The sequence below is a fragment of the Nuphar pumila genome, chromosome 9 (assembly GCF_984573655.1).
Source record: "Nuphar pumila chromosome 9, dmNupPumi1.hap1.1, whole genome shotgun sequence".
NCBI classification, from domain to species: Eukaryota; Viridiplantae; Streptophyta; class Magnoliopsida; order Nymphaeales; family Nymphaeaceae; genus Nuphar; species Nuphar pumila.
In genome coordinates this window covers 17,968,461-17,988,645 of record NC_143257.1, presented here as the reverse complement: position 1 = coordinate 17,988,645, position 20,185 = coordinate 17,968,461, and the positions used below count along the sequence as shown (strand labels likewise).

Below are 20,185 nucleotides of genomic sequence, written 5' to 3'. Positions count from 1 at the left end.
TTCTTGAAGATAATACTTGTGAGCCATATCTTTTTCGGTAAACATACCTCTAAGACATTTCCATGCTTCATTTACCTTTTTGAATCATAATAGGTTTGAGGCAATTTTTGTCTCAACTCCACTTAGCCTCCATGAAAGAATTTTTGCGTTTTTTATTTCCTATTCATCCAATTTCTTGTAGTATTCTTCCATGGCTTTGTTTCTTTCGTCAAGACTAGTCTCAATCTCATTTTCACTTAATGTAATTTTGAGAGTAGGTTCAAGAATAGTACTTCTTACGAATCCTAACAAACCTTGACCCTTGATGAATGTCTCTAAGTGTCCCGCCCAAATGTTATAGTTGCTTCCTTCACATTTGAATGACGGAATAAAGTTGAAGTTGTTTGTGTTGTGTGGGAAAAATTCACCCATAGTGAATTAGAAGAGAGAAAATAATCACCACCACGAAGGAGAATAAGCATGCTTTTTGAGGCAGCCCACCAATGCACGGTTGATCATACACCACGCTCTGATACCATGTGAAAAAGCCTTACAAATAATCAAGTTTTCAAATAACTTGATACTTCAAATACTCAAAATATATGATAGCATAAAATAACATTCAAATGCTTTACACCACAAAAGAAGAGAAGTGCGTCAAATGCACTTTATTGATAAACATAAGGGGACAAAACCCCTCTTACTATTACAATTGTTACAGTGGGCTCACAACCCTTATTTATAAAGCATTACAACTCTTAAAAAGTCGTTGGGCTATTCCCTTAGAGCCGTTGGGAATCAGCCCAACGACTCTTATTTTAATTACTGTGTACAACAGTTAGTGGCTGACTGTTGTACACTGTACACAGTCAGCTAGTGACTATACAAAAAGAGTACACAAAAAGTGAAAAATAAATAAAATGAAAAATTACAGAAATAAGAAAATAAAAAATACATGAATATACATATATACTTTAAATATTTATTTATATACATATACTTATACATATTTTTTTAACAAGATTTGGCGGACAAATAAGATGCCTAATGAGTGGAGGAAGAGTACTTTGGTGCCTCTATATAAGAATAAGGGTGATATACAAGATTGCATAAACTATCGTGGTATAAAACTCATGAGTCATACTATGAAACTTTGGGAGAGGGTGATTGAGTCTAGGTTGAGGAAGGTTGTCATGATATCGGAGAATCAATTTGGTTTTATGCCTGGAAGATCAACTATGGAAGCTATACATCTTCTTAGACAATTTATTGAGAGAAATAGAGAGAGGAACAAAGATTTCATATGATTTTTATTGATTTGGAGAAGGAATACAATAGAGTACCTAAGGACGTTCTCTGGTGGACAATGATGAAGAAAGGTGTTTCTCTCAAGTACATTAGTATAATTAAAGATATGTATGAAGGAGTAGTAACTAATGTCCGCACTTGTGGAGGGGTGACAACCAATTTCCCTAAAACGGTTGGGTTACATCAAGGATCTACTTTAAGCCCTTTTCTATTTGCTATAGTGATGGATGAGCTTACGAGATCAATTTAAGAAAATGTGCCGTGGTGTGTGCTGTTTGCTGATGATATTGTTTTGATTGATGAGTCTAGAGCTAGGATTAATGCTAAGTTAGAATTATGGAGACAGACATTGGAAGCAAGAGGTTAAGTTGAGTAAGAGTAAGACTGAATATATGGAATGTCGGTTTAGTGAGCAACGAAGTAGTGATGGGAGTGTAGTGAAGCTTGATGAGCAACAAATACCGGTGGATGATTGTTTCAAATATTTGGGATCTATCATTCAAAAGTATGGAGAAATTGATGGAGATGTAAATCATAAGATAAATGTTGGGTGGATGAAATAGAAGAGTGCAACTGGAGTGTTGTGCGATCGTAGAATGTCATTGCGGTTGAAGAGAAAGTTTTATAGGACGACTATTAGGCCCACTTTACTATATGATACGAAATGTTGGGCTGCCAAGAGACATCATATTCAAAAAATGAGTGTAGCTGAGAAATGGATGTGTGAAAATACAATAAAAGATAAGATTCAGAACGAGGAGATACGTAAGAAGGTAGGCGTTGCACCCATTGAAAATAAGATGAGAGCAAGGTTGTTAAATGCGATGAGGCGAAGCGAGGCGTAAGCCTCGAGGCGTTGAAGCGTAAGCTTCATGATCAAAATAATAAAATATATAATATTAATAAAATAATGGAAATTTTAAATAAAAACTACTAATAAATGACAATATAAAATAAATTGTGTCCTCACAAGATCAATTAGGGTATGTTTGATGGCTTGTCCAGGGTTGAACGAAATGAACAAAAAGAAAAGAACAGAGCATTGGTTCTGTTCATTCTGTAACAACTGTTTTAAGTCTCTCCAACCAGATGCGGGAAGTCCTTGTGGGCACCTCAAAGTTGTGCTCGCTTGTGGGTATAACTTGAAGAAAGCCAGAAATATGATCTTTTTATTCTGTAAAACATTTTGTACCTAGCTAAAGATTAGGAAAGAGACTCGATGCTGGAGCACAACTCGATCAATTATCAACACAGTTAGGAGCTCAACTCGGTCCATACTCCATACACATCCCAGACCACCCCGTTTCTTGCTGAGCCAAAGTTGGTGGAGCAATGCCATGGTCCAACCAATGCCTGTGAACGGGTCGGGCACCAACCTCTCTCTCTCGTGCTTGTCATATGCTGAACGGGTCTGGTTCCCGCCGACCTATCACCACCACCTCTTCCTCTGGTCAGGCCTCGCTGCCATCGCCCTTTGGACCGCAAATCAGGTCACATGAGCGTTTTTGCTCATGCCAACATCGTGGCATTTAAAAAAGCTCCAAAGTCAACAAAACCACGTGGCATTCATTCAAAATGCAAACAGACGGCCACGATGTCGGCATGAGAAAAAACCCTCATGTTCAGCATGACCTGATCTGCTTCCCATGCTATGCCGTGCGCTGCCATCTGACCACAACCGTCCATCGGGACTCCTTCAACGGCCACGATCAGCAGGCTCCACCCACGCCAGTGGCTGTGCTTCGAGTCTGGTACGAGAACCAGCAAGAGAGAACCGAGACGCAGGAGCAACAAGAGGAAGCGCAGGAAAGTAGAAACTGATTCGCCTGCAAGAACCGACGTACCTTCCTCCTCGCAACCACGCCGACAAGAAGTTCCGGTGCAGAAGCGGCTCGAATTGGCTGTGGAATGATGATCGGATCCGGCCGAGAGGCTGGAGGGTCCCCTCGGCCTCTACCGGGGGTGGTCCCCCGCCGTGGTCCGCCACCTCCTCTACACCCCCATCCGAATCATCACCTACGAGCGCCTCAGGGATTCCCCTCTTCACAAAGCCCTCATCGGAGGCTTCTCCGGCATCATAGGCGAGGTTTTTCATTCCCTCCTCCTCTCTTTCATTCTTGCTTTCCCTTTGAGGAGGATGCCACCATCATACGAGCCCACGCCCGCTACGACAATAAGTGGACCACCATCGCCCGCATCCTCTCTGGCTGCACAAACAACGCCATCAAGAACCACTGGAACTCCACCCTCAAGCGCGAGTGCTCCACTGTCGGCAACCCTCCGGCCAAGCGATCCAACAGCTCCGGCGGTGCCAGCCCCTCTTCCGCCGCCACCAGCGTCCTTTGTCTCAGTCCGAGCAGCCCGTCAAGCTCTGATTTGAGCGACTCCAAACATGATGCGTACGCCTTAGAAGCGAAGCACATTTCAACTTGAGGCGTGCGCTTCACATGAGTGAAGCGTGCGTTTCAAGCTTGAAACGCTTCACTGCAACGCCTCAATACCTTGAGCGTGTGCTTCGCCTCTGAGGCGTACGCTTCAGGTATTGAGACGTACGCCTCTCACAACACTGGATGAGAGAGAATCGTTTACGGTGGTTTGGACATATTTGGCGAAGGCCTAATGATGTTCCAGTTAGAAGGATGGAGAAATGGGAAAATATATTAGTTAAAAGAGGTCGGGGTAGGCCTAAGAAGACATGGATGGAGGTGATAGGAAAGGATATGAATGCTTTGAACCTCACCGAGGACATGGCATTGGATAGAAATGATTGGAGGAGAAGGATTCATGTGGAAGACCCAGAATGATTTTCTTTTTTGGTTCATATCGCCAACCCCAATTGTTTTGGGATGAAGGCGTAGTTGTTGTTGTATACTTATACATATACATACTCTTGTATTACGAAGAGTATGAATATATATATATATATATATATATATATATATATATATATTCAAGAAAATGTATCGTGGTGTATGTTGTTTGTTGATGATATGCTGGGGTTAATGCTAAGTTAGAATTATGGAGACAGACATTGGAAGCTAGAGGTTTTAAGTTGAGTAAGAGTAAGACTGAATATATGGAATGTCGGTTTAGTAAGCAACGAAGTAGTGATGGGAGTGTAGTGAAGCTTGGTGAGCAAGAAATACCGGTGAATGATTATTTCAAATATTTGGGATCCATCATTCAAAAGTATGGAGAAATTGATGGAGATGTAAATCATAGGATAAAGGTTGGGTGGATGAATTGGAAAAGTGCAACTGGAGTGTTGTGCGATCGTAGAATGCCATTGCGGTTGAAGGGAAAGTTTTATAGGACGACTATTAGGCCCGCTTGACTATATGGTACGGAATGTTGGGCTGCCAAGAGACATCATATTCAAAAAATGAGTGTAGCTGAGATGCGGATGCTTAGATGGATGTGTGGAAATACAATAAAAGATAAGATTCGGAACGAGGAGATACATAAGAAGGTAGGTGTTGCACCCATTGAAAATAAGATGCGAGAGAATTGTTTACGGTGGTTTGGACATATTCGGCGAAGGCCTAATGATGCTCCAGTTAGAAGGTTGGAGAAATGGGAAAATATATTAGTTAAAAGAGGTCGGGGTAGGCCTAGGAAGATTTGGATGGAGATGATAGGAAAGGATATGAATGCTTTGAACCTCACCGAGGACATGGCATTGGATAGAAATGATTGGAGGAAAAGGATTCATGTGGAAGACCCAAAATGAATTTCTTTTTTGGTTCATATCGCTGACCCCAATTGTTTTGGGATGAAGGCGTAGTTGTTGTTGTTGTATATATATATTCAAGTATATACATATATGTATTATTTTCTAACACAGGTACTATAGGTTTCACATTTTTCTAAGGTCGTTTTTCCATGGTTGCATTGGATGTTCCTTGTTAATTTTATAGAAGGGTATATTCCATTACTTTTTTCTTTCCTTATTTTCATGGTACCTACAACAGGATTATTATTTTTCTGCAAGTTTTTGTGGTGCCTTTTTCCATTAATTGATTTAGAAGATTTGTTAGGAATAAGCTTGATCTCATTTTGGTATTGAAGTTAAGACACCTATCTGCATTAATATTCCTTTCTGCTGTATCAGTAGAACAATAGTTTTGACTGCTTAATGGATCCATTTATCGAATCATTTTTTATGGTAATTTTCATTGTATGTAACAATTATTTCATAACTTACAGTCTAGCCGCATCTGTATTCTTTTATATTAATAGTGCTTTCCTTTCCATTGCCGCAGGCACAAATGAGGGACTTGTCAGGCTTTGTTGAAACAAGGCAGCAGCTTCTAACGTTGAAACCCAATCATCGCATGAATTGGATAGGTTTTGCAGTTGCTCATCATTTAAATTCTAAGTAAGCTAGTGCCTCCTATGAGAAGCACTATAGATGCCTTCACAGTCACACATGTCAAAATAAAAGGGTGTATTACAGAGGTTGTTTTAGTTATTTACATGTTATTGAGATATGCTTTCTTTCTTAAGTCTCTTTACAGTTTATGCAAGTTGAATTCAATAGGAATAAATTTAGGGTCAGTAAAGGGCTTGATGGTTAGTTTTTCTAGATGTTTGGTGAACTTTAAATGCATAAGATAAGAATGGGATGCATTCCTTGTATCATTTGTCAATGTAGCCATTACACATAGTTTAGTATTCATTTGAAATGATTTCTTCTTGCAAAGGAAACCATTTAGCTTTTTGGGATGGTTATAAAACCGAGCAATATTCTAAATATTGTACTGTATCATATGAAACAATGCAATGAAGTGACATTATCATTCTTTGATACATTACGGTGAATGTTAAAATTTTGGAAACCAAATTGTGTTGTAGTATTTTATCATATTAGTAAGTATTGTATGTTATGGGTTGTACTTTACTGGATCATAGAATACCATCCGTGCTGTATGAGTTGAAACTCAACTATTGCTAATAGTTTCTTAGACGTTTCCTTTTTCCTGTCCGGTTTTGGCTAGAACTTTTAGGAGAAATCTTTTGTTCAGAACATCAAAGGAGAGTTTTCCTTACCATTGTAGGGTTCCTTTACTCTTCAAATATTATGGATTTTGGATAATTCAGCTTAACCTAACCTTTGGAATGTTGCTTTGTGTGTATTCTTTGAGAATTTTCCCTAGTGCAACCATTGGGGAGGCCCAATCTGCTGTAAAGAAAGAGTAGGTACATCTTGATCGTGAATAGCCAACCTTCTCACTGTGAAACTTAGATGGGTTCTATCAGTGGTCATGAAAGCCTCAGGCCTCCTAAAAGGATCGATTACATTCATCAAGATGTTCCAATGAATCGAATGACCAGCTATTGATGGAACTCTTTGTCTGATTTCTGTGAAATATTCATTGGGTGCAGATGAGGTGAAAACCATGGGTAAAGTGCTATATTTAAGGCCTTGATTAGCCACTTGCTTATAGGATTTTTAAGAACCTTAAGTATGCACTTTTTTTAAATTTTTCTTTAATTTAATTGTGCAACCTCCAAATGTGCGCGCACACCAAAATTAATCATGGAATATGTAGGTTCAAACGGCGTCTTGTATGTGAATGTCCATCTGAAAGGTCATGCATATCTCTTGAATCCTGATACAAGTAACGTAGACTTGGGATAATAGCCAGTTTAGAAGAAATTACTATAGCCCTGTAAGATCACGATGATTATGGAAAAAGCTATTCTCTTTTGGAAAACAAGCACTTAAGTAATTAAAATGGTACAAAAGGTTGCATCAAATACTTATATCAAGAATTGAAAGTAAAAACAATCCCAATCATGAAAATTGATAATTTAAAACATTTTAAGGATACTTTTAAGAAAATAACAATACGTAGTTGACATGCAATACTCAACCTGTGAAAGTACAGGTCCAATCGTAGAGAGAGAGAGAGAGAGAGAGAGATCATGATCATGTTTGCAAAGAATGTGCAAGTACCATGGAAGTAACACTTGCTTCTTTTTGAAAAAAATACAAATGTGTGGACAAATTTATAATTATTGCATGAGTGTCATTTGAAAAAAAGTTCATGAAGAATCAAAATTTTGGCACCCAGTACCCCTTCCTCTGCTTTTATATATATTAATGATAAAAAACTTAAATGGGCAAGGGTTGCTAGGTCGTCGCCCGGAAGCGACGCGTCACACCGCCGCCCGGGTGTGGTGTCAAATAGGCAAGGGTTCCCTCACTTGGTTGGACGGGTGGGGGTAAAGAAGTTAGTCCAAGACCATAAAGTTAGGTTAGCCACTTGGAACATAGGATCTTTAACTGGTAAGTTGGTAGAGTTAGTAGATGTTATGTGTAGGAGAAAGTTTGATATTTTATGTCTACAAGAGACCAAATGGGTAGGTGAGAAAGCAAAAGTGATAGAACCTTGGGGATATAAGATTTGGTATACATGAATAAATAGGAATATGAATGGAGTAGGGATTGTTTTGAGTCGTGAGTTTATAGATAATGTAGTTGAGGTCCGTACGAAGGGTGATAGGATTTTACTTATTAAATTAGTATTAGGTATGGATATTATTAATATTATTAGTGTTTATGCACCTCAAGTAGGTTTAGATGATTCCATTAAGCGTCAATTTTGGGAAGATTTAGATGGAGTAGTACAAGGGATATCTTATGGAGAAAGGCTTTTCATCGGCGGTGACCTTAATGGGCATGTAGGCATTAGTAGGGATGGATTTGAGAGTATCCATGGAGGCTATGGTATAGGAGAAAGAAACGAAAGTGGAGAAAGGATTTTAGATTTTGGTTTGTCCTGTGATATGATCTTAGCAAACACTTGGTTTAGGAAGGAGTCTCACCTAGTAACATTTAAAAGTGGGGTTAATACGAGTCAAATAGATTTTTTCCTACTTAGAAAGAGAGATATGGGTTGTTGCATCGATTATAAGGTTATACCGGGAGAAAGTGTAGCTACACAACATAGAGTCTTAATTTTAGATCTTAGAATTAGACAATGCCACAAAAGGGATAGACATAGGATAGATCCTAGAATTAAGTGGTGGGCACTGAAAGGAGCTAAACAAGGAATGTTTGTAGAGCGGGTAGTTAAGGAAGTTGATTGGTGTCTCGAGGAGGATTCAGAATCTATGTGGAATAAGATAGCGGGTGACATAAGAAAGGTGACTAAGGAGGTATTAGGTGAGTCTAAAGGCGGTGCACCGCTAAGTAAGGATACATCGTGGTGGAACGAAGATGTCAAATTAGCTATTAAGGTTAAAAGAGAGTGTTATAAAAATCTAAGTAAAAGTCGTGATAATGAGAATTTGGAGAAGTATATGATAACAAAGAAGGAAGCTAAAAAAGTAGTTCGGAACGCGAGGGATAAGGTATATAAGGAGGTTTATGACAAGTTTGATACCAAAGAGGGCGAAAAGGATATTTATAGGCTTGCAAAGATGAGAGATAGGAAATCGAGGGATCTGGGTATGGTTAGATGTATCAAAGATGAAACGCAAAGGGTTTTAGTCAAAGATGAGGAGATTAAGGAGAGATGGAAATATTATTTTGATAAGCTATTTAATGAAAGTCATGCTCAGGATCTTGGAGACTTTTCCATTCCTTTTCATGAGATGAATCGTGACTTCAATGCGCAAGATTCAAAAGAAAGAAATTGCAGAGGCTTTGAAGAAAATGAAATCAAGAAGGGCAGTTGGCCCAGATGGTATACCTATCGAGGCTTGAAAATGCTTGTGAGAGAAATGTTTAGAATGGTTGACAAATCTTTTTAACAAGATTTGGCGGACAAATAAGATGCCTAATGAGTGGAGGAAGAGTACTTTGATGCCTCTATATAAGAATAAGGGTGATATACAAGATTGCACAAACTATCGTGGTATAAAACTCATGAGTCATACTATGAAACTTTGGGAGAGGGTGATTGAGTCTAGGTTGAGGAAGGTTGTCATGATATCGGAGAATCAATTTGGTTTTATGCCTGGAAGATCAACTATGAAAGCTATACATCTTCTTAGACAACATATTGAGAGAAATAGAGAGAGGAACAAAGATTTGCATATGGTTTTTATTGATTTGGAGAAGGCTTACGATAGAGTACCTAGGGACGTTCTCTGGTGGACAATGATGAAGAAAAGTGTTTCTCTCAAGTACATTAGTATAATTAAAGATATGTATGAAGGAGTAGTAACCAATGTCTGTACTTGTGGAGGGGTGACAACCAATTTTCCTATAACGGTTGGGTTACATCAAGGATCTGCTTTAAGCCCTTTCCTATTTGCTATAGTGATGGATGAGCTTACGAGATCAATTCAAGAAAATGTGTCGTGGTGTATGTTGTTTGCTGATGATATTGTTTTGATTGATGAGTCTAGAGCTGGGGTTAATGCTAAGTTAGAATTATAGAGACAGACATTGGAAGCAAGAGGTTTTAAGTTGAGTAAGAGTAAGACAAAATACATGAAATGTCGATTTAGTAAGCAACGAAGTAGTGATGAGAGTGTAGTGAAGCTTGGTGAGCAAGAAATACCGGTGGATGATTCTTTCAAATATTTGGGATCTATCATTCAAAAGTATGGAGAAATTGATGGAGATGTAAATCATAGGATAAAGGTTGGGTGGATGAAATGGAAGAGTGCAACTGGAGTGTTGTGCGATCGTAGAATGCCATTGCGGTTGAAGGGAAAGTTTTATAGGACGACTATTAGGCCCGCTTTACTATATAGTACGGAATGTTGGGCTGCCAAGAGACATCATATTAAAAAAATGAGTGTAGTTGAGATGCGTATGCTGAGATGGATGTGTGGAAATACAATAAAAGATAAGATTCAGAACGAGGAGATACATAAGAAGGTAGGCGTTGCACCCATTGAAAATAAGATGATAGAAATACAATAAAAGATAAGATTCAGAACGAGGAGATACGTAATAAGGTAGGCGTTGCACCCATTGAAAATAAGATGATAGAGAATCGTTTACGGTGGTTAGGACATATTCGCCGAAGGCCTAATGATGCTCCAGTTAGAAGGACGGATAAATGAGAAAATATATTAGTTAAAAGAGGTCGAGGTAGGCCTAGGAAGACATGGATGGAGGTGATAGGAAAGGATATGAATGCTTTGAACCTCACCGAGGACATGGCATTGGATAGAAATGAATGGAGGAGAAGGATTCATGTGGAAGACCCAGAATGATTTTCTTTGTTGGTTCATATCGCCGACCCCAATTGTTTTGGGATGAAGGCGTTGTTGTTGTTGTTGTTGTTGTTTTCTATTTTCTTTTTGCCTTACATATATGTTCAATTGTTTATTAATTATAACCTTCTTTGTGGTAACAATGATAATTTTTTATAACTGGTAAAAATGATATTTTTTTTCAACTTGAGTTTTATATACCTGTTAGTTTTTGTCCTGAAAAAAATACGTGTTAGCTTTATCGTTTAAAATATTTTGGTGCATCTTGCAATATGATAAATTTGTGTCTTAGACCTTTTTGTGTGCATTACAATGTGCTTTTTACAACATTGGGCTTGATAAAAATTATCCAATTCACATCTAGGTAGTTCTAATGTTTTTGCGCCTAAAACAAGTAGCTAGACATAATTTCTCTGAGTGTTTCTCTCTCTCTCTCTCTGTGCTTTTAAGAGATTTGATTTGAATATGAAAAGACAACCATTTGAAATATCGGACTGACAGAGATGCTGCATTGCCACATGACTATGGATCATTCTCCTGAAGTCATAATTGTATTCTCAAGTGTAGATGTGATACTTCTCATCAGTTAATATTTTTGACGTTATTTGGTTTCTCATTCATATACAAAAAAATATCAGATTTTTGGTGCATATACTTAATTTCGTTATTGTCCTCCTCCTCCTTCTTCTTCTTCTTCTCTCTCTCTCTCTAGTCCTTCAAAAGCAGCTGAAATTCTAGAAGCATACGAAGGGACACTGGAAGATGACTATCCTCCTGACAATGAGCGCTATGAGCATGGAGAAATGCTTCTATACAAGGTGCAATTTGATACTTGATGTTCTGTGTTTGTTTTCCTTTCCTGTTTCCTGTTCTGAGTCTTTCTTATGTAGATTTACCTTATGTGCATATGTTTTTTTCTTGATAATTGGATGAGCTTTTTTAGTTCAGTACGATTCTACCTCATAGAAAACAATTAATTCTTACATAATATTTTGCTTACATCAGGCAGTAGCTCTTGTATATGAATTCCCTGAGGTGAGAATTGTTTTCAGTAACTAATTTGAAATGCTTGTGAAATTCTGTAGAACATGAATAGTTCTGATTAATCTGTAATGATTTTAAATTATTCTTAAGAATTCTAGATGCATAATCGTTCATTTCAAGTTTGCATGCATAGTAGCAACTGGTACCAGAAGATTGCAAGGAATCTTCTTAATGTTTTTGTTTTTTGTTTTTTTTTCCCATTTGACAAACTTGTGCCAAGTCTTCTCAAAAACATGTTCCATTTCATATTGAAATGTGACGTGCTACTTGTAGCTTTCAGAAAATGTGGTTTCCAATGTTTTAAAACCCACTGACTGGGGACTTGACTCGGCGGTGCCTCACTAGTGAGTCGGCCAGGTAATGTTAACTTTTAAATGTATTAATCAATTAGATATTTAGGTAATTATGGATATAAATATATATGATATACAATTACATAAGTATAAATGCATATAGATTATGCAAAATAAATACATTGTAAACTCATACAATATATAAATAATACATATACATAACTTGGCTGAGTCATAAGTTGACCCATCCGAGTCATAGCCAAGTTGTATGAAAACTCGATTGACTTGGCCAAGTCTTGTGGACAACCTGGTCATTCAATTTTTTGACCTGTTAGAGGGTGTTAGAGGGTCGAGTTGAGCTGAGTCAACCGAGTTGCCAAGTTGACTCCGCGGGTTTTTAAGCATTGGTGGTTTCCTATAGCATGAAATGTAACTGCTTCCTCAAATGCCCCTTTTCCTGAATGCTATACCAAACATGTTTGATCATCATTGATGCAACTTTTCTGAAAAGTATTTTTAAATGATATTTTTTAATGAAAATCATCTGTGTAAACCGTGCACCAAATTATAAATACCGCTAGTGGTGAAGTCCGGATCGAACACAGGGAAACGAGTCAAAACCTTGTACTCCAAACAAAACACACTCTTTATTGTCTTGAAAATAAACAAATGCACAATCAAGCCTATTACAAATGTTCAAGCGAAAATAAAAATTAATACAACCCAAAATAAATAATTGGCCTAATGCACGACTAAAAAAAATAACAAGTCTTTGTCTGCTCATGAACTAACTCCTGTTATCCTCGTGTGTACGAGCGTGCCTCAATATGTCCACTTCAACCCACCCTCTACCTAAACTCAATCAAGCTCATGGCATCACTTACAAAACACAAAACAAACACAAAAACAAAGAAGAAAAACTAGATTATCTAATCTAGCTACAGTTAGTCCCAATAAAGCAAATAATTGAAATAAACCTAATTATGACAAATGGTTGCAACTAACTCTAAGGAAAGAAACAACTTTAACTAGGAAAAGACTAGAACACAATTTTGCTAAAACAGATTTTAAACATGTAAAACTCGGTTTTATGAAAACTGCTCAAAACCAGGTTTTTATCATCAAACTCGCTTGGATCTTTTGCAAAACTGTTAACCTAACATGCTGATCACTAACTAACCTGCTAACTTAATATAAAAATTAGTAAACAACTGATCGACCACTAAACTTAACCAAAAATCAACAAAAAACCAGGTCTGACCGACTGTTTGTGGCTGACCAGGCCTGGCCGGCAGATTGGGTTGGGCCGACCGGCTGCCTTACCTGCTGGTTTTCAAAAGCAAGTTTTAACAAAAATAAAAACTAATTGTAATGCTGAAATAAATGCAAAACAGATGCAAACATGTGACCCTCAACTAAATATATGCAGTGCAATATGCAGCAAAGAAGAAAAACAGAATCCCTAATCTATATGTGCCTAAATTAAAGAAGAGGTAGGAAAGAGCGTACCTTTCAGCATCTCCGAGGAGCTTGTGGAAGAAGAGAGCGATCTATACCTGTTCATGCACGTGGCTGCCTTCCTTTCGAGTCGAAATCCACAAGGTTCACCATTCCTTAGATCGTGTATCGCCTTCTTTGCCGAGCAACAGATATGGGAGAAGTGTGCGGGAGAAAAAAGGATACTTGCTAGGAAGAAAGAAGGGTTCAGCTAGCATCATGGCATTATCTAGGCTGGAGAGTAGTTTCTAATGGTGCAACAATCAAGGTAGGGCATGGCGGCACCTTGGGTAAGAAATGAGAAGGAGGAAGGAGGGGGCGACAATTCTGAGGATGCAAAGGCGCCCTATCACACGTCCCAATTATGCTTAAATAGGCTATTCTAGGGTTAGATGGGTACTTTTGTAAAATTATTCAAGAAAGGCTTGTTTTTTCAAAATTTACGAAACACCTCAACTCAACAACTATTTTTTTAAAACATTGTTAGAACTTACACTAATTCTAAAGCGTGGTTGACGCCCCACTAGGGGTGTTTAGGTATTTTAGGCCCTCTTAAAATGGAACAAATCTCAAATTTTGGATTTTGACTGGTACTTACCTCAGGAACTAAGTCACAGAGATTCGGCCAACCGAATGGCGCACCCGCGTCAACGTGACGCAACGCGGGTGCTCGTGCGCATGCGGGTGTGGCATCCGGTGCGGTCAATCGGATCTTGGGTGCAGTCAACACTCCCAAGGTCATTTGTGTCCAATGTTTGGACAAAAAAAATGCCCGATGAAAAGGGCTGAGGGGAGGAGGATTAGGGCAAATGTTTTTTGCCCTAATCCTCCCGACTTTGCTTCCTGTAGCAGACACCCTGTCTTCGCCGCTCCTCAGTTATCAGGTACGCCTCTCTCTCTCTCACTCTCATAGTCTCTCTTCTCTCACTCTAAGTCACTCTCTCTCTCTCTCTCATTGTCTCTCTTCCTTCCGTCACTCTCTCTGTCTCTCTCTCTCACTCTCAGTCGCTCTCTTTCTCACAACCTGCCACCAACCTCCCTGTGCCTCTGCGTCTTGTACGCATTGCCGAAGGCCACCCTATGCCCAGGGTGCCCCTGGTTCGACTGGGATTGAGCTCGACTCAGTCGAGCCCTCCAACCACTGACCCCCCTCTCTCTCTCTTTGCGCATTTTTTCGAAAATTGGAGGCTCGCCTCCCCCGCCTTCTCCTTCTACTTCCTTTCAGCGAGCCACTAACAACTCTGCTGCTCGCTATTCTTTGTGGGTTTTGACTCAATCGAGTCAGTCTCGGTTCAACTGAGACGAGCCTAGCTCGGTTATCCCAACCGAGTCTAGCTTGGTTAAGACCCCAATTGAGCCAGCTCGGTTTAGTTGTTAACGACTAAAACTTAATATATATATATATATATATATATATCACTCTCAGTCGCTCTCTTTCTCACAACCCGCCACCAACCTCCCTGTGCCTCTGTGTCTTGTACGCATTGCCGAAGGCCACCCTATGCCCAGGGTGCCCCCGGTTCGACTGGGATTGAGCTCGACTCAGTCGAGCCCTCCAACCACTGATCCCCCCTCTCTCTCTCTTTGCACATTTTTTTGAAAATTGGAGGCTTGCCTCCCCCCGCCTTCTCCTTCTACTTCCTTTTAGCGAGCCACTAACAACTCTGTTGCTTGCCATTCTTTGTGGGGTTTGACTCAATCGAGTCAGTCTCGGTTCAACTGAGACGAGCCTAGCTCGGTTATCCCAACCGAGTCTAGCTTGGTTAAGACCCCAATTGAGCCAGCTCGGTTTAGTTGTTAATGACTAAAACTTAAAAAAATATATATATATATATATATATATATATATATATATATATATATATATATTTTGCCGCACCCCCGCACCCAAGTTTTTTGAAAGTCTGGCACCTGCACCCATGTGACATAGCTCGGGATTTGATCCGAATACCTTCAAACTGCTTTGGAAAGCTCATCTTAACTCTGTTTTTCGCAAAATTCGAGCCAGAGCTTCCTTACCAGAAAACACATGTAAAACAACTAAACATGAGCATTTAAACATTAAATATGCACAAGATCATGCTTAAGGATGTATAAAAATATGAGTAAAATATGCATGATCAATCATCATTATTATTATTATTATTATTATTATCATATCCATACCTCATGCATCTTCCCTCCACCCAAGGGATAAGCTGGGGGTTTTATGCCCATGGATTCAAACCGGAGACCCCTGGGTTATGATAGTGTGACCCAACCATCCACCTATGTCATTCAATTCCCCGATGCCTCCTTCTTTTGATTCCCTCATGCTGCCAAAAATCTGCTACCTACTTTGGCAACTGCTGCCTTGTGTCAATGGATAACTTGATTTGTGACTTGAAAAACTTGATACAACTCGACATGGGACTTGTTTAGCTATCCCCATTCATTTTTCTCATATTTATGTATGCTGGGGTCCCTACAATTTCTCTCCTAATCTTGGTAAGACTTGTTTCAAAGTTCTGAACTCTAAAAGTTTGTATAGGTCATAATGTCATATGCATTTTTTACTTGTTTGTGTGCATAGAGTATATTAGTATATGCTATGTAGCATTATTTGCTTAACATTGTCTTGTTAGGTTCAGAATTGACTTCATGAGTGAGATGGCTGATGAGGTGGCCACCTTATTATGATTGTAAGCCTAAGCATGACTCTAACTAGCATGGTCTTTCTTGTGTGAACCATTTAACCAACAATTGTTCTCCCATCTTTTTGTGGGATCATTTAAGTTAAGGGAATTTTTTATTTTGGAGATGAAATCTGTGTTTAAGAGCACTACAGTCAATCTATTTACGTTTAACTGATACTTGAGCCTTTTGTTTATTTTTAAGTGAAATCAATGCTTTCACTAGTTTTCTTTATTTACTTTTTTTTTCACTAGAATCATCATTGTTCAATATGGGGTTGTTTATCCTTGATTGAAAGAATAGAAAATAACATTTCTATGATGTTTTTATTTTATTTATTTATTTTTTGTAACTTCTGGAGGAGTCCCCTATATATGCAGTAACATATGGATTGTGCTTTGTGTTTGTCTTTACTGACATTCGTGCATATTGAGACACCAGTATAGTATTAATAATGTCTTTTATGCTGTTTTTGTTAGTGTTTGTCACATTCTTATTTTAATATGTTGGTTTGCATGTTTTGATACTCATTTACAATTAGTCAGTTTTTTGTGTCATTCGTTAACATTTTATGTTTTCTTGAAGATTTCCCTTTTGGAAGAATGTGGGTTTCACAATAGAGCATTAGATGAGCTTTATACGAAGGAGGCTAAGATTGTAAGTATGTCAATGTTTATTTCTTTGAATTATTTACATTTTCTATTTTTGATCGTAAGGCGTTATGTTTTGACTGAATTATGTTTTCCAGGTAGATAAATTGGCATACAAGGATCAACTTGTTTCCTTATTGGTAAAGCTTGGTCACTTAGAAGAGGCGGAGAAGATATATAGGGCTTTGCTTGCCTTGAATCCTGACAATTACAGGTTATTTTATTACATCATGTTGGCATAATGTCGTAGATGTACTTAAAATGTTTGTCAGACTTATGTTATGATTTAGATGTCTTCATACAGGTTATAGTGAATGTGAGATTAATATAATTATAAATATCATATCGAATATATATATATATATATATATATATATTATTGACATTCTAGGGGATTATATCCATACGGTGTTCTTTGATCCTTGATTGCATGTGCATGCTAATAGGAAGGAGTATGTGGAGTCCTTTAGGAAGCAATATGTATAATAATTTGGAAAACAATATAAGATGTTTGAAAATACTGAGAAATTGATGTAGGTGAAAGATAACTTTTAAGAAATGAAGAGTAATAATTATTGCTAGCTTATTAGAGAATCTCTACATCACTTATTTACTGAATAGCGTGCAAATATACATTTGATAAAAGTACACCATGTTTGAAAATCAATAACTTAATAAGCTGTCTGTGGACACTAAACATTGAAATACTAAAGAACTTGTGATGCATTTAGGTCATATTTTGTGACGTATTACAAACCTAAGAAATTTCCACTAAGCCTTACAACATAGTCAGCTACTATATGATACTTTTAAACAATTAAAAAAAAGATCTTTAGGGTGCTGGGAGTCACATTCTGGATTACAGTGTGTTTTTTCATTGTATCTCCATGTTTCTGAATGAAAGGGCTTATCACAGGCCCTTAGTAAAGAACACAAGTCCAAGCAATAAATCTGTTCTTACATTTATTTGTTGCTACATTTTCTATTAATAAGTGGAACACTAATCTTTCTTTCCTTTAGAAATGCAAGTCAATCCATGTGGTGGATTAAATGTTTCCCTCAATTTTATGGATGTTTCTTTTCTCATAAGGGATGGCAGTGTCTGACATTCTTTCAATATATTTACACTTGATGAAATGGAAAATTAACTAATTTTCCATTTTGTGTTTATTCTTTTATTTAGTTATTGTGAAGGTCTACAAAAATGTCTAGGGCTATATTCAGAAAGTGGCGAGTATTCACCTGATGAAGTTGATCAGTTGGACAACTTGTACAAATTCCTCAGGGAGCAGTATAGTTGGTCATCAGCAGTCAAGGTGATTATTGCTTTTTCCTGGTGGTGTATAATATTGTTTTATTCTCATTTTATCCATGCGTGATCTCATGAATGTATTTGATCTGTAAAAAATTTGTGTTGCTTTCTGTGTTCATGTCTCTATGAACATGGCTATTCATGAAGACTCAGTGATTGATATCTCATATTAAGGGGCTGGAAATGACATGGAATTATTAAATTGAGCAAGATTGTAGAGGCAGGTTCAAAAAAGAGGAATACAGGTGAATCAGCCATATAAATTATGCAAAACCATACACTTGAACAAACAGATGTATTAATTTTAAGTTGCTAAGCTGAGTGCAGATAGCTTGCAGCATGGACTCTGGTCCTTCACTTTAGGTCTAATCTTGCAATGTCCAACCTGCATGCTAGGCCATGTTTATCTGATGCACTAGTGTTGTATATCCTGCACTGGCATGTTAAGCCTGCAAATACATGTTCATATCACTGTCACCAATATCGCCGATATTTTGAAAATATCATGATATTATCGGCTATTTCAAGCTAGCCGATAATATCGGGAATATATCACGATATTTTCAAAATATTGCCAGAAACAAAATACCGCAATATTTTTTGAGAAAAATTCTTTTTATTTTATTTTATTTTAAGTTTGCATTTCTTATTTTTTGGTTTCTTTTATATTTTAAAATGTTTAAAACATGTTTCTTTATATTTTTGAAATAAAAATAATGCAAAACTTATTATTTTCTTAGCTTTTTTGTTGTTGTTTATATTTTTTCAATTTTTAAACTCCCGAGATATTCCCGAGATTTATCAACTTTTGAAAATCTCTCCGAGAAATAACCTCGCCGATGCAGGTGACTATGGTTCATATATTTATGTGCACATGCGTGCTTGAATGCAAATATTGGCTACTGTCCTTAGTACCCTACATTCTGGGATCCATTTTTATAATTTTTTTGGTTTTTGTGGATCAAGTCGTGCGGATATGGTTTTACATTTTTTTAGTTAAAAACATGTTTGGATTGTCTAATTGCTATGTCACAGGGACCCGTCCAACTATGTGCTGCACCCGCGTCGGGTGCGGGGGTGCGGCACCCAGTGTGGTCAACCTGACCCTGGGTACAGTCAATGCACTCAGGGTCATTTATGTCCAACTTTTGGACTATATATATATAATCCGCACCCGCACCCGCACCCGCACCCATGTGACATAGTCTAATTGTGTTGTTTAATAAGGTTTCTTAGGAGCTCAAAGATCAACAGTCAATGTACAACGCATTTACGTTTCATTATAACATGTCTTTATGTCAAAATCACTCAATCCAATTTGCAATTCATATTTAATAAACTATGCTGAATGCATCTATGGAGTAGGATGGATTAATTAAGGTTCACAACCATGATTTTCTGCTAGAGTACAGTTAAGTTGAGTGTGCCAAACGTAATCCCTATACATAGGTTCAAGCTTTATTGAATTAATCTGACCACATAGATGTGTTCAGCATGGTTTGTTTGCTGAGGATCAAACTTGGATTGCATTATTTCGATCTAAAAAGATGATTTTTTGAGTTGTAAAATTTTAGTGTATTGTGGGCATTTGGTTTTTGAAGCCTTTATAAAACCTGCTTATATGTCACAATCACATGATTGAAAACTCATTTTATAGTGAACAAACCTTGTAGATCACATCCATGAGGTCCGATCTACTGAAAAGATCTGAAAAATATGAAAAGAAGGTGATTTGTACTTCACAGTTCCATGCCATAAATAGCAGCAAATATTATATATTTAAATATTTATATTTATATTTATATTTATATATACACTAGTGACTCAGAGGTTGTATGATCGTTGACTTAACAAAAGATATGCAGGCTAATATGAATGGAATGAATCATAGATTGATGATGGTGATAATAATGTTGATTAAATTAATTTTTAGCTTTGGTGACATGCACCCACCCATCCACCCACACCTGCACCCACACCAACAAAAAAACACACACACACATATTATATGGGTGCTTCTATTTTGGCACTGAACCACCATAACTTATGATGTTACATAATTTACATAAATCTAAAAGCAAAACCTAACCTTTGGATCATGCTTTCATGTGTTAAAGTTGTCTCCAATATGATGTTCTATACCAATCATACCTGCCTTGTCTTCATGAATTGAAACTTGTGTCATTATTCTTTAACCATATCATAAAACAAATCTTGTGGTGTATTAGACATGATAAAACCTACAAAGT

At 37.7% G+C, this 20,185-nt stretch overlaps 1 protein-coding gene across 2 annotated transcripts in view; it reads left to right on the top strand.

The window, feature by feature from the left end:
- The window catches only part of LOC149828471 (N-terminal acetyltransferase A complex auxiliary subunit NAA15-like), a 65,968-nt gene that overhangs the window by 10,374 nt on the left and 35,409 nt on the right, over nt 1-20,185 (top strand). For both annotated transcript variants that reach the window (XR_016434294.1, XM_090017603.1), the window contains exons 5-9: nt 5,550-5,665; nt 11,180-11,285; nt 16,560-16,631; nt 16,723-16,838; nt 17,808-17,940. Coding sequence is in view for 1 of the 2 variants with exons in the window: in XM_090017603.1 (XP_089873729.1) it covers nt 5,550-5,665; nt 11,180-11,285; nt 16,560-16,631; nt 16,723-16,838; nt 17,808-17,940 (543 nt within the window). In the remaining variant the exon portion in view is untranslated. The remainder of the gene's footprint in view (nt 1-5,549; nt 5,666-11,179; nt 11,286-16,559; nt 16,632-16,722; nt 16,839-17,807; nt 17,941-20,185) is intronic.